At 46.3% G+C, this 14,077-nt stretch overlaps 1 protein-coding gene across 1 annotated transcript in view; it reads right to left on the bottom strand.

The window, feature by feature from the left end:
* The window catches only part of LOC130480211 (cullin-associated NEDD8-dissociated protein 1-like), a 39,864-nt gene that overhangs the window by 14,530 nt on the left and 11,257 nt on the right, over positions 1-14,077 (bottom strand). Inside the window, exons 4-9 of the mRNA XM_056852663.1 lie at positions 12,278-12,401; positions 10,694-10,950; positions 9,428-9,533; positions 8,337-8,485; positions 6,093-6,385; positions 3,631-3,772 (exon numbers count right to left, since the gene is read on the bottom strand). Coding sequence (XP_056708641.1) covers positions 3,631-3,772; positions 6,093-6,385; positions 8,337-8,485; positions 9,428-9,533; positions 10,694-10,950; positions 12,278-12,401 — 1,071 coding nt within the window. The remainder of the gene's footprint in view (positions 1-3,630; positions 3,773-6,092; positions 6,386-8,336; positions 8,486-9,427; positions 9,534-10,693; positions 10,951-12,277; positions 12,402-14,077) is intronic.

Below are 14,077 nucleotides of genomic sequence, written 5' to 3'. Positions count from 1 at the left end.
AGTTCTGAGAGAACTGTGACTAGCCCAAGGTCACCCAGCAGGCTTCATGTGGAGGAGTGGGGAATCAAACCTGGTTCTCCAGATACGCGTCCACCGCTCTTAACCACTACACCACGCCGGCTCTCGATGAGATGCACACTGTTATCTTTGGCTACTAAGTACTTTGAATGGCTATTTTTTTTAAATCCACAAACATTCAGAATTCCAAGGACACTTCACCAGTACATATAAAGATGAATCACTTGCAGTAATATTAGTGTCAATGTGTCATAGTTCATACCCAGAATATTCAATAGATTCCCCTCTCCCCATATTCTTATTTTTATATAATGCTTTCTAATTGCTCAGAAGCAACCAGGTATCCAGAATTCCAACTACCTATTAAAATGATTGATTGATTCTTGGTTCTGAATATTTTTAGGTAGTTTCTAATAATCTGAAATAAAAAAGGACAAAAAGCCCTGGAATATGGTCCTAGTATGGAAAATAATATTTCTCATAACTGAAACAATAGGGCTTTTGTTTTTCGATCTGTGGAATACAATTGTTACAACAGCAAACACAGTTTTATAAAACCAAGTGCAGAAAATAGACTGCAGAAATATATTGGCCATTATGTAATGCATGAAGTCATGGTACAGGAATTTAAAAAATGTAAAGCTGCATTGCTAGAGAGCTATAACAATGCAATACAGTAATCAGTTTTTGTTTTTTTAATTGTGCTCTCTGAAGCATGTTGTGCAAGCCAAAAAAACAGCCCTGGGGAGTTACAAAAGAGAGGAAACAAATACACAACAAGAAATCTAACCTTGTTGCACAGCAAAATGGCCATTAGAGAAGATGGAAAACTCAAGTTTAACCAGTCCTGCAATTTGCCACCACTGTGTTACAAACCTTCTCTTTATCATCAGACCTGCTACTTTTCTAATTATCTGGTAGTCAATCAAATATACGTTCCATAAGAACACAAGAAAGGCCCTGCTGGATCAGACCAAGGCCCATCAAGTCCAGCAGTCTGTTCACACAGTGGCCAACCAGGTGCCTCTAGGAAGCCACTAACAAGACGAGTGCAGCAGCACCATCCTGCCTGTGTTCCACCGCACCCAAAATAATAGGCATGCTCCTCTGATACTAACTAACAGCCATGAATACCCCTCTCCTCCATGAATATGTCCACTCCCCTCTTAAAGCCCTCCAAGCTGGCAGCCATCACCACATCCTGGGGCAGGGAGTTCCACAATTTAACTATGCGTTGTGTGAAAAAATACTTCCTTTTATCTGTTTTGAATCTCTCAGCCTCCAGCTTTAGCAGATGACCCCGTGTTCTAGTATTATGGGAGAGGGAGAAAAATCTCTCCCTGTCCACTCTCTCCAAAACATGCATAATTTTATAGACCTCTATCATGTCTCCCCTCAGCCGCCTTCTTTCCAACCTAAACAGCCCTAAGCGTCTTAACCGCTCCCCATAGGACAGTTGCTCTAGTCCCCTAATCATTTTGGTTGCTCTTTTCTGCACCTTCTCAAGCTCTGTAATATGCTTTTTTAGGTGTGGTGACCAGAACTGTACACAGTATTCCAAGTGTGGTCTCACCATAGATTTGTACAAGGGCAGTATGATATCAGCAGTTTTATTCTCTATTCCTCGTCTAATTATAGCCAGCATGGAATTTGCCTTCTTTACAGCAGCCGCGCACTGGGTTGACATCTTCATTGAGCTATCCACTACCACCCCAAGATCCCTTTCTTGGTCTGTCGCTGCCAGCACAGATCCCATCAGTGTATATGTGAAGTTGAGATTTTTTGTCCCAATATGCATCACTTTACATTTACTCACATTGAATCTCATTTGCCATTTTAATGCCCATTCTTCCATTATGCAGAGATCCTTCTGGAGCTCTTCACAGTCCGATTTTGTTTTAACCACCCTAAATAATTCGGTGTCATCTGCAAACTTGGCTACTTTACTGTTTAACCCCAACTCCAGGTCATTGATGAACAGGTTGAAAAGCACCGGTCCCAACACAGATCCCTGAGGCACCCCACTGCTCACATCCCGCCATTGTGAGAACTGACCATTGATTCCTACTCTCTGCTTCCTATTTTTCAGCCAGCTCTCAATCCATAAGAGGACTTGTCCTCTTATCCCGTGACTATGAAGTTTGCTTAGCAGTCTTTGGTGGGGGACTTTGTCAAAAGCTTTTTGGAAATCCAAATACACAATATCCACAGGCTCATTCCTGTCCACATGCTTATTGACGCTTTCAAAAAACTCTAATAGGTTAGTGAGACAGGACCTACCCTTACAGAAGCCATGTTGGGTTTTGCCCAGCAGACCTTGCCCTTCTATATTCTTGACAATTCTATCTTTAATAATGCTTTCCACTAATTTACCCGAAACAGACGTTAAGCTAACTGGCCTGTAATTTCCTGGGTCCCCCCTGGAACCTTTTTTTATACATGGGTGTTACATTGGCCATTCTCCAGTCCCCTGGTACAGAGGCTGATCGAAGGGACATATTACATATCTTTGTTAGAAGTTCAGCAATTTCCCATTTGAGTTCTTGAAGAACTCTAGGATGAATACCGTCTGGTCCCTGTGACTTGTTAGTTTGCAGTTTGTCTAGACGTTCTAGGACGTTCCAAGTACAGTTAGGCTATTGATTCACATGAAACTGCATTATACTGAATGAGATCCGTATTGTCTACTCAGACTGGCAGCAGCTCTCCAGAGTCTCAGGCTGCCATCTTTCACATCACCTGCTACCTGATCTTTTTAAATAGCAGTGCCAGGGATTGAACCCAAGACCTTCTGCATGCCACGCCGATGCTCTTCCACAGAGTCACGGCCATGAACACAAATTGCTAATAAGTATTTTCAGGCAGTCACTCCCAAACTGAGTGCTTCCTCTGAGGACAGGCAATTCTGTTATAACTCCACACAGGACTGGAAGTGACAGAGTACCCAATCAGATGGCATACTGGGAGTTCCATCTTTCAAGCTTCCAGCATTCCTCCCCCCTTTTAAATAGTTGTCTCCTGGGGCATATACCCCGCTTTTCTCTACCGAAAGGAGTCTGTGAGGCTTACAATCACTTTCTTTTCCCCTCCCCACAACAGACACCTAGTGAGGTAGTGGGGCTGAGAGAGTTCTGAGAGAACTGTGACTAGCCCAAGGTCACCCAGCATGCTTCATGTGGAGGAGCCGGGGAATCGAACTTGGTTCTCCAAATTAGAGTCAACCGCTCATGTGGAAGAGTGGGGAATCAAACCCAGTTCTCCAGATTAGAGTCCGCCGCTCTTAACTACTACGCCACGTAGTAACAGCTGAGTGTCTTTCATTATTCTTTGTCATACCATGGCACTGTGAAGTTGAACAAGTCAGACTTTTTCCACCACAAAACTTGTGAGCTTCAAATGTATTTTAAAAGGTGCCAAGTAGGCTTAGAGAAATCAATAGTAGAGTCTCCTGAGACAGTGACCAGCTTAACTTTGAATGTAAAGATGTATCCTGATAAGACAACATGAACAGCAGGAAGGAAATTGCTGCCTTATTGTTTAGATGTATGAAAACCCAAGCATGAAAGAGGTTGACACTGAAAGTTCCCCACCCCGCCAACAGACAAGATTTACCAGGCACCAGTGCAGGTATATGATCTGCAAGGCAGCCAGGGAGAACGTTAGCCAACTCGGTCAGGAGAGTGAAGCATCCCTGCCTTGACTTGACGCTTTTCTCTTTGAGCTGCTTGTGCAGAGCCTTGATGATGTTTGGAACCTGTAAGGGGAGAAAGTGACTCATTAGTAACCCAAAACGAGGTGAGAAGAGCGAGCGATCTCAGCCCCAAGCTGGATATTAAATCATTTAGTATGCAAAGAGAAGGTGATCCAACCATCAAATGGTCTCCATTACACAGGATTACAGCTGGGTGTTGTTCCTTGATTTTTTAAAAATAAATTATCAGTTTATTATTTTTCTCATTGTGGGCTACATGAAAGATACAAGGCTTTGTTTTTGTTTTTAAAGCATGAACATGTGGGTTTTTTTTCTTTACCGAATATGACAAAGATCTTTATGTACCCAAGGTCTTCTTAAAAAAAAAACCTTTGGAAGAAGTGCCCAGACCTCTAGGTGGGCAAGAGCTATTTCTAAATTTCAGAGGGGTCATGATGCCCCCCAAAATCCACGCTGTAACCATGCTATAGAATGGTTGTGCCCTCAAACACACACACCAAGGGCTGGATCCTACCACTTTCCCACACAATCTTAACTAATGCCCTTCCTCACTTACAGCCTGTCTCTCGTGGCTTTTGTCCATTAGGGTCCAAGCCCCAGCACTGCTTTTGCATGTAAGGGGGTGTCCTCTTTTTCCTCTGTGGAATTGTGGGTAGGATTCAAACCCCACTCACTGGCTTTTAAAAATTTGCAGTTATGTATTACTTAGTCTTGGATGCACAATTAGAATCAGTGGATCACGTGTCAAAGTCCAAATTTATCAGCCCAGTTTGTAGACTCTTAATAGTCACTCATGCCACATTGCTAGGAAATCCATAACTGTTGTATAGCACCTTGATTTAACATATGACAGTGGTGGCGAACCTATGGCACGAGTGCCAGAGGTGGCACTCAGAGCCCTCTCTGTGGGCACGCAAGCCGTTGCCCCAGCACAGAGTTTGCCTGAGTTCGTTCCCCCGGCTGAGGAGGCTGGGGACCAGCGGTGCCTTTACAGCTCCTCCAGGAAGCGCCGGGCTCCTTCCTACTGCCTTCTCCGCAGTTGCCGGCTGCGCACTCCGGAAGTGAAGACAATGACGAGCCTTCTGCTGAGGACTGGAAGAAGCGGAGCCAGGACGGGGCTGGACCAGGAGTGGGACGCCTGGGCGGCCATCTGCGGCGGGCTGGTTGGTGACTGCATGGCAGGGGGTTGGCAGTGAGGGCTGAATGGGGGCCCGCCTGGCATTTGTGCTGGAGCCAAGCCCTTCGCTTAGCTTGGGTTTCCACTCTGCTCGTTCATGCAACCGAAGGTGCCTCTGAGCACGTGCAGAGGGCTGTCCCCACCATCAGCCCCCCCCCCGCATAACAGTCTTTTTTAAATTGGTATGAAGATAACAGTTGGAAAAAGAACCAAACTGAAGGGGTGGGGGCTATGCTCCAGCTGCTTTCCTTCCTCCGCTCGGCCACCCATGCAGGGTTGCCAACCTCCAGGTAGTAGCAGGAGATCTGCTATTTCAGTTCACCTGGAGAAAATGGCCGCTTTGGCAATTGGACTCTATGGCATTGAAGTCCCTCCCCAAGCCCCACCATCCTCAGGCTCTGCCCCAAAAACCTCCCACAGGTGGCAAAGAGGGACCTGGCAACCCCTAGCCCCATGTGGACTTCAAGCTGTGTTGGCACTTCGCGATAAATAAGTGGGTTTTGGGTTGCAGTTCGGGCACTTGGTCTCTAAAAGGTTCGCCATCACTGACATATGAGAATACAGTGTTAAGAACAAATTATCATGAAAGAATTACAGGAAAAATGTATACATTTCCTCACATCTTTTCTATGTGCTCACACAGCTGCTGCTGGTGGAATTTCATTTATTTAAATATAATACAAGTGAGAACCCTGAAGGACTTGCAGGACGGATCTAGTTTCTCCCTTACCTACTGTTTCCCCTTTCCTGAAAGCCCCAATAGCCTCTCCCCTTTTCTGAATTCCTGCTCTCAGCCAACCTATATTTATCTGCCCCGTCTTCAGCTTTCCCTCTCCCCACTCAGCAGTCTCTACCAAAGAAAAATATAGTGGCTAACAAGGACTTGCTTTCTCATTTCATCAGTTTCGATTATTGAGTGCATCTCATTTCCATGAGGTACCAAAAACAACAGCAACAACAACAGCACAACCCTTCAAGTAAATGTGTTGGTGTCATTGTTAACCACCCAGCTGGCAAAAGTTCTAGATAACAGCTGGACCACAGCCAGCAACCCTAATGTAAACCAAAGATGGGCTGATTATTTTAGCTACTCATCTTTCAGACCAGCCGTATTGTGTTAAAGGCATTGATCTGCTATGTGGAGCTACCCCCATGAATACAGAGGTTGATGGCTCCACCACTCACCTGGTTCTGAAGCATGGTGAGAGGTATGTCCTCCTTGCCTGCTTCATCTGCAGCGTGCAGCCAGCTCTGAATGGGCAGCGTTTGCTTCAGCAAAGATATATAAGCACAGAAAATATCCGCTTTCACATTCTCCTCTCTTTCCTTGAACCTGCTTATTAAAGCTGGGGAGAGGGTTTTGTAGAAGTCCTGGAGGAGATCGTGCCGAGTACTGACGATGGCCTCAAGGCACTTAGCTGCAGACCGGCGGACTTTCCAGCTGATGTCATCGTCGTCACTATACTCATCATCGCTTTCTGAGGACAAGAAGACAGACACAATGTTAGAAAAGAAGACTCATAGGGCTCAAGGATAGAACTAGTTAAATAATAATATCCCCCCACACACAAGGCAGATAACACCACAGTAAATACAACTTATAATCACATCAAATTCTCACATAACCCTACAAGCAAATGACGACTTTTATCTAGTTTTCTGGCCAGTTTCAACTGTAGGGTCATGGGATGGAGGGGCTACATTGGACACAATTCAGTATTAGAAGTCAGAAAAGAAGGAGAGAGAAGTGGAGCTTGGTCCAGTTGTACAGGTATTGCTGCCCTTCTCTTTCTCCCGAGTAAACTTAGCAGTCGTGGGATAAGAGAACGGGGTCTCTTACGGATTAAACATTGGTTATAAATGACAGGAAGCAAAGAGTAGGAATAAACGGACAGTTCTCACAATGGAGGGAAGCAAGCAGTGGGTTGCCACAAGGATTGGTATCGGGGCCAGTGCTATTTACTGTATATACTCGGGTATAAGCCGACCCGAGTATAAGCCGAGGTGCCTAATTTCACCCCAAAAATGGGGAAAAATTAGGCACCCATGTATAAGCTGAGGGGGAAATGCACCCCCTCCCCCCCGCAGGCTTACCTGACCGGGCTCCAGGCGGTGGCAGGCGGTGGCAGGCAGGCAGGGTCAGCTGACAAGTGGGAGGACAGGCCCGGGTGAGGTGGGTGGGGTGGGGGTGAAGAAACTGCCGCCGTCGCGCAGAAGGTGCGATCGCACAGAAGGCGCAACTATCGCGTTGCGCGATCGGGTGGGTGGGGTGGAAGAAACCGCCGCCGCGCAGAAGGCGCGATCAGGTGGGGTGGGGTGGGGAAAGAAGCCGCCACCGCCGCTGCGCAGAAGGCGCAATCGGGGGGGGGGGAAGAAGGCAGGACAGCCCGCCCATCAGCTGGCCGGCGGGAGAGCGCTGGGAGAGGGCCCGGCAGGCGAATTGCCGTATTGACCCGAGTATAAACCGAGGTGAGTTTTTAAAGCCAAAAATCATGGCTAAAAAACTCGGCTTATACTCGAGTATATATGGTAATTGGTTCATACATGATCTGGAATTAGGGGTGAGCAGTGTAGTGGCCAAGTTTGCCGATGACACAAAATTATTCAGGATGGTGAAAACCAACGTTGACTGTGAAGAGCTCCAGGAGGATCTCCACAAGTTAAGCGAGTGGGCGACAATGAGGCAACTGAAGTTCATTGTTGGGAAGCATGAGATGATGCACATCGGGACAAAAAAAAATCCCATCTTCAAGTACACGTTTCTGAGCAGCTACTAGCCATGGTGACTAAAGGGAACCTCCATATTCAGAGGCAGTAAACCTCTGAACACCAGTGCCAGGAGATAACATATGGGGAAGGCCTCGACCCCTATGCCCTGTTGATGGACTGCCACAGGAACTGGCTGGCCATTATGTGAGACAGGATGCTGGGCTAGAAGCACCACTGGTCTGATCCAGCAGAGCTCTTCTTATGTTATTTTTGTTTTGTGAAGGGGAAGGCTGACTTCTAATGGACCCTGCTATGGCACCTTGGTGGTAGGCTGCTGGAGATAGCCTTGCTGTACCTGCATCTCCTTTGGACATCGGCAGAGTCAAACAGCCATTAATGAACACTTTTCTAGAAGGGAAGGAACCAAGGGGCAGCTGATCACTGCCAAGCCAATTCACTGCCTCTTCTATTTATTAAGAACACTGTTTAGCTTAAATTATCAATTTCAACAAGGGAACGTATTTTGGAGGACTATGCTTAATTTAGCACAAAGTTGCGGCAACTGTGTCCTTTTCTGTTATCTACTGGCCATGGAAATGGCTGTCTCCATACCAGCCTCCTGGACAGAAAGGCAGAGGTTTGAATGGGCTGTCTGGACAACTGGCAGAGGAGACCAGGCTCCTCTCTTTGTAAGCCTTGACAATCCCTAAGACACGGCACCTTGTTCTTCATCCTCCCCATTCTCCGTTTCCATCATTTCTTCTTCATCGTCTTCCTCGTTGTCGTAGTTATAGTTTGGGTCGTAAGTGATATACTTGAGGCACAATCCTGTCACATTGTGAAGGTGAGGACCAATTTCTTTGGGGCATCTTTGGAAACAAGGAAAGAACTCCAGAGTAACACAGAACAACAACAACAACAACAATCCCATAAGCAGTATTTCCAACATAATCAGCCAAGGCTTGCCCCAGTTTGTATCCCAGTTGTGCAAATGTTATGTGTAATCCACCTTGAATTCCTGTGAGAAAGGGGGACTATAAATAACGTATATGAATAAAATTAATCAAACATTCATTGTGATCCAGTGATTGTTTACAAGCGCGGGGTCTGAAATGCAATGAAGTGCTTCCCGTTCATTTCTAATAAAGGCCCAGATTTATGTTCACAAAGAACTCTAAGTGCCATCTGGATCCTTCTATTGAAATACATCTGAGAATTGGAGCTGAATGAAATCATGATGTGGGCCTGGAAACACTGCATGACACCTACGGTACTACAGGAGCAGTTTCTATCCTGTGATAGAAGCACTAGATCATTCCCCACACTGTATCAAGCAATCTTATATTTTCATCCCTCTTAGAGACACTCTCACTACCTCCCTCTGTGTACCCTTGTCCTTTGGCATTAAAAAAATATATATACTAAAATCACCTCTAAAAACAAACTGCTTTGTTTAAAATCCTGAAAAATGGTTTTCCCATCTATCCAAATTACCTCAAAGGATTCCAATGGCAGAATGTGCTTTCCTTCCTTTTAGAATCTGTGTTTCTGACTGCAGAATTCCAGAGATGCTGAATGTGGCATCGTAGGTAGTTCCTCAGTTTAGTGGTGGGCCCCATATCTAGCAGGCACGGCTACATCATAGCCAGCCGCCTAGGACAGACCACTGGAGGGCTGCTGAGAGGCACCTCCCCTCAACCATGACCAGACATGGCTAATCAGAGCGGACAGCAGAGATTTCAGTGGCCATTTCTATCCGAAAACACTAGCTCTGCAAAACAACCCGGTATTCCCCAGAAAACGACACCAACCTTCTCACAAAAGACTCAAAGGCCTGAAAGCAGTACTCCCTCAGTTCATCATCCTCAACGTTGCAGTACTGAACGATTAGTGGGATCATCTTCTCCAGATAGTCTCCTGGAAAACAATGACAGAGCGTCATCAAGAAAACTCCTTGCCCAGCTCAGTTAGTGAGCTGGCAGCTCCCACTGCTGCAAATTGCTGAAGAATTGCTGAAGTCACTTTGATCGGTACCTTCAGCAAGAGAACCCCACATAAGAGCGAGATATAATAAATCTGTTTTTAAATGGAATCTCTTCCCTCTTTGGGTCACTTGGTTAAATTAGATGCAAGTTGATGGCATGAATATCCGACTAATATATATCCATATAATCCTACAATGACAAATATCCTACGATTCCTCTCAGCAAACTTTGAAGCCTTCCTCCAACTTCAGTGGCTCTTCTGATGGAAAAAGATCCTCTTCCATCGGAGGAGGCACCTTAGGTTGGCTTCACCCTTTGCTGAGCAGTGTCACGGGATACAGGCCAGTACCTCAATGTGTTCAGCTCTCCCACATAAAAGGAGCTCTTCTCCTGATCTATCAGACTGAAGTGCAGAGAGGCTTTGAGCTCTAAGACCATGCAGCAACAAATAGGATATCTCCATTCCCGTTTTAAGTCACCAGGTGAGGCTTCTCGGTCCTACCAATATCCAAATGGACACACATGAAGCTGCCTTATACCAAGTCAGACAACAGTCTAAGGGTGCACAAAAGTCCCAACAGGGCAAAAAGAACCTCCCAAGGCCCTTTCCAGGTCAAGGATGAAGACACTGCTCCTCCCACACTGTGGTCCCAATCTGAATCAGGGCCTGCAGTGCTTGAGGAAAGAAGCTTCCTGCAGCCAGGTGGCCATTGTTGGGAATGCAGGTCAGGTCAGTAGAACTTTAAGCAGAGGCTGGACAAATACTTGTCAAGGATGCTCTAGACTGATCCTGCATTGAGCAGGGGGTTGGACTAGATGGCCTGTATGGCCCCTTCCAATTCTATGATTCTAACCTTGACCTGACTTTTGGGCAAACACCTTGTGTAGTCTGGGCCTCAGCCATGAAACTCAATTTGTGACAACGGAACCATCACAGCATCGTTGCAAGGATAAAACAGAGAAGGGGAGAGCCACATGTGCCACCCTGAGCTCGTTGTAGGAAAGGGTGGGTAAAAATGTAATTGGATGATTGAGGTTGAACACGTATGCGGTGTGTCACTGTGGAATACAAATCCCAATGGCAAGACCTACCTATGCGGTGCCCAGCCTGCCTGCTGATGCCAGCAATACACTGGATATACGTCCTCGTGGTTGAAGTGGAGTTGTTCCTCTTCAGCTCTGCCAACAGGTGCTCCATAAGTTCGGCAAAGATATTCCCGTTGCAAGTCAAGACCAGGTGACCCAAGGCAATGATGGCCCTTTTGCGTACAGCCAACCTGGGACTTGTGAGCTGTGGAAGGAGGCAGTTCAAGATGGAGGAATGGAAGGAGTACAAAGTCCCCCCTAACCTGCAGCCGTAGGCGAGAGACACAAGAGAGACTTCGTCACCGAAAGGCTTTCCAAATGAAGATAACATTATGCTAAAGGAACTCCATGAAGAATGTCATCTACTAGTCTACCTCTCCAACTTTCTACCTAGACACAAACTGTGAAGACGAACCACTAGTCTATACAGCAGGCTTTTAGGTTCATAGTTTACACATCTTCTAGCAATGCTGCTTTTAAGAATAAGGGCCAAACTACATGTTCCAATGGCCATGGTTTTGATACTGCTGCCGCAATTTTGAAAAAATGCTGTAAGGCAGGACCGCAGCACAGGGGGATAGGGTTGCCAACCTCCAGGTGGTGGGTGGAGATCCCCCACTATTACAACTAATCTCCAGGCTACAGAGGTCAGTTCGCCTGGAGAAAATGGCTGCTTTGGAAGGTGGATGCCACAGCATTTTACCCCATTTAAGTCCCTCCCCTCCCCAAACCCCACTCTCCTCAGGCTCCACCCCCCAAAATCTCTAAGTATTCCCCAACCCGGAACTGGTAACCCTACAGGGGGGCCAGGCAGTCTTGGCCCTCCCCCATGAACCTTCTCAACTACCAAAACACCGTTTCGGCATTTGAAAAAATGTGTCAGGGGGAGGAGATCACCTGGTCCTCCTGTGCTGTGGGCCCCATCTTGAGGCTTTTTTAAAATGGTCAAATTCTTCTGTAAAATGACCTTGGTGACCACGGGTCGAACCTGTGGCCGCCATAACATGTAGTTTGGCCATAAGATTATTAAAAGCAATCCATTAATATTTTCTGAGCTGTTCAGATTTTTAATATACGTATTCATCTTGGGTTGTGCGGAAATAATACAGAATGATGACTCTAAAAATAAAATAAAGCTATGTTAAAATGCTTCACATTAAAAAGAACGTCACTTGGGGCTATTTCTATTAATGTACTTCAAGGGATTGTCTCACCCATGAAGCTGCCTGATACTGAACCAACCCCTTGGTCCATTAAAGTCAGTATTGCCTACTCAGACCGGCAGCTGCTCTCCAGGGTCTCAGGCAGAGGTCTTTCACTTCACCAACATGCCTAGTTCCTTTACCGGGATCATGGTAGGTATCAGTATAGCCTTATTTCATTTTACCCACCATGTCTAAATCTAGGTGGTCAGGCCAGAAGACAGAGCCATGACCGAGAGCACCCAATTACCTTTGTGGTAGAACAGGAACTCACACCAGGGTTTCTTCACATCCTTATGTAGCAGTCCAAACAAACCATGTTAGAAGACCTTAGAGTTGAGTCTACTAAGCCACTCATGCAATCTGCTCCACCGCGCTCTTTCCATACCTGCTCAAAATATCTGACAAGATGTCAAGGGCCTCCAGCTGTACGGACACGTCCTCTTGCTTTCCAATGGCTCCAGTCAGCTGGGCTGTGATCTTTTTGCACACATTGGCTGTCATGGTGGAGCCTACGGGAGGGAACGGAGGCTAAGAAGATTTGCCTTCCAGTGATGCTCAGGTAAAAAACAAGCAATTCCAGCTGGGGTAAAGGGAAGATGACTGAGGAAGGCACTGGAAAACCACCCCGCAAACAAAGCCTGCCTAGTAAAGGTCAGGATGTGACGTCACCCCATGGGTCAGGAATGACCCGGTGCTTGCACAGGGGACCTTTACCTTTTTTTAATGGTTATTCACAGTGGGTGGTTACAGGGCATTTCTGGGCACAACATGAAGCTTGGACCTCATGATTTAAAAAAGTGGAAAACTGGTTTTAGTAGCTTATTTATCTTGGTGGCTTGTTTATACTGATAATTTATTATTACTTTTATTTGTAAGCTGCCTCCAGCAGGACTCTAGAGAGGTAGCATAAAAGCAACATTTGCTGAAGCCTCAGAAAAGGAGGGGAAAAATCGTGTGCAGAACTGCCAGTGGCAGGAAAATGAGGTTTATTTATCTATCGCATTTTTATTCAGCGTTTCCTCTCAGCAGGTATGGGTGGTATACATGATGAACCAGAGCGGTTTTACAGTTAGCGTGTTGGACTAGGACCAGAGATACTTGGCTTTGAATCCCTACTCGGCAATAAAGCTCCCTGTGTGACCTTGGGCCAGTCATATTTCCTCAGCCTTAGCTATCTCACAGGGGTGCTGGAAGGTAAAAGGGGTGGAGATCTATGTATGCTGCCCCAAGGACAAGATTAAAAGGCACAGTGTTCTTCCTCCTCCATTTTCCCCTCATAACAGCCCTCCAGGGCTAAGACAGAGGAATGGCCCAAGGTTACTCAGTAAGCTTCATGGCGGACTAGGGATTTGAACCCAGGTCCTAGTCTGACACCCTAACCACTACCCCACACTGTGTCTGTACAACTTCTAGTCCTTTCTTCCCTACTAACCTAAAGAGCCCCATGGCACAGAGTGGTAAGCTGCAGTACTGCAGTCCAAACTCTGCTCACAACCTGAGTTCGATCCCAACGGAAGTTAGTTTCAGGTTGCCGGCTCAAGGAAGTTGGTTTCAGGTTGCCGGCTCAAGGTTGACCCAGCCTTCCATCCTTCTGAGGTCGGAAAAATGAGTTCCCAGCTTGCTGGGGGTAAAGGGAAGATGACTGGGGAAGGCACTGGCAAACCACCCCGCAAACAAAGTCTGCCTAGTAAACATCGGGATGTGACGTCACCCCATGGGTCAGGAATGACCCGGTGCTTGCACAGGGGACCTTTACCTTTTTAACCTACTAATAAATTGACTCCACTAACAGCATCTATGTTTTATCTGGATTTAATTTCAAGTTGTCCACTCTCATCCAGTCCGTTACAGCCTCCAGACACTATTTAAACCCATCACTAGCTTCTCTGGATCTTCAAGGAAGATAATGCCTGAAGAATTGCTGTGTTCAGGCTGAATCGTATGTTGCTTTCTGCCATGTATGTTAATAGGTCATGATGGGCAACCGTATTAGTCTGTCTGTAGCAGGAGAAAAGAGCAAGAGTCCAGTAGCACCTTAAAGACTAACAACATTTCTGGCAGGGTATGAGCTTTCGTGAGCCACAGCTCATACCCTGCCAGAAATTGTGTTAGTCTTTAAGGTGCTACTGGATTCTTGCTCTTTTCTACTGCCATGTATGTTGCCTCCCTCCCCATGCAAGTGGCA

Source organism: Euleptes europaea, chromosome 1 (assembly GCF_029931775.1).
Source record: "Euleptes europaea isolate rEulEur1 chromosome 1, rEulEur1.hap1, whole genome shotgun sequence".
NCBI classification, from domain to species: domain Eukaryota; kingdom Metazoa; phylum Chordata; class Lepidosauria; order Squamata; family Sphaerodactylidae; genus Euleptes; species Euleptes europaea.
Note: the sequence above shows the minus strand (reverse complement) of the source record. Positions and strands in the feature narration are given on the sequence as shown.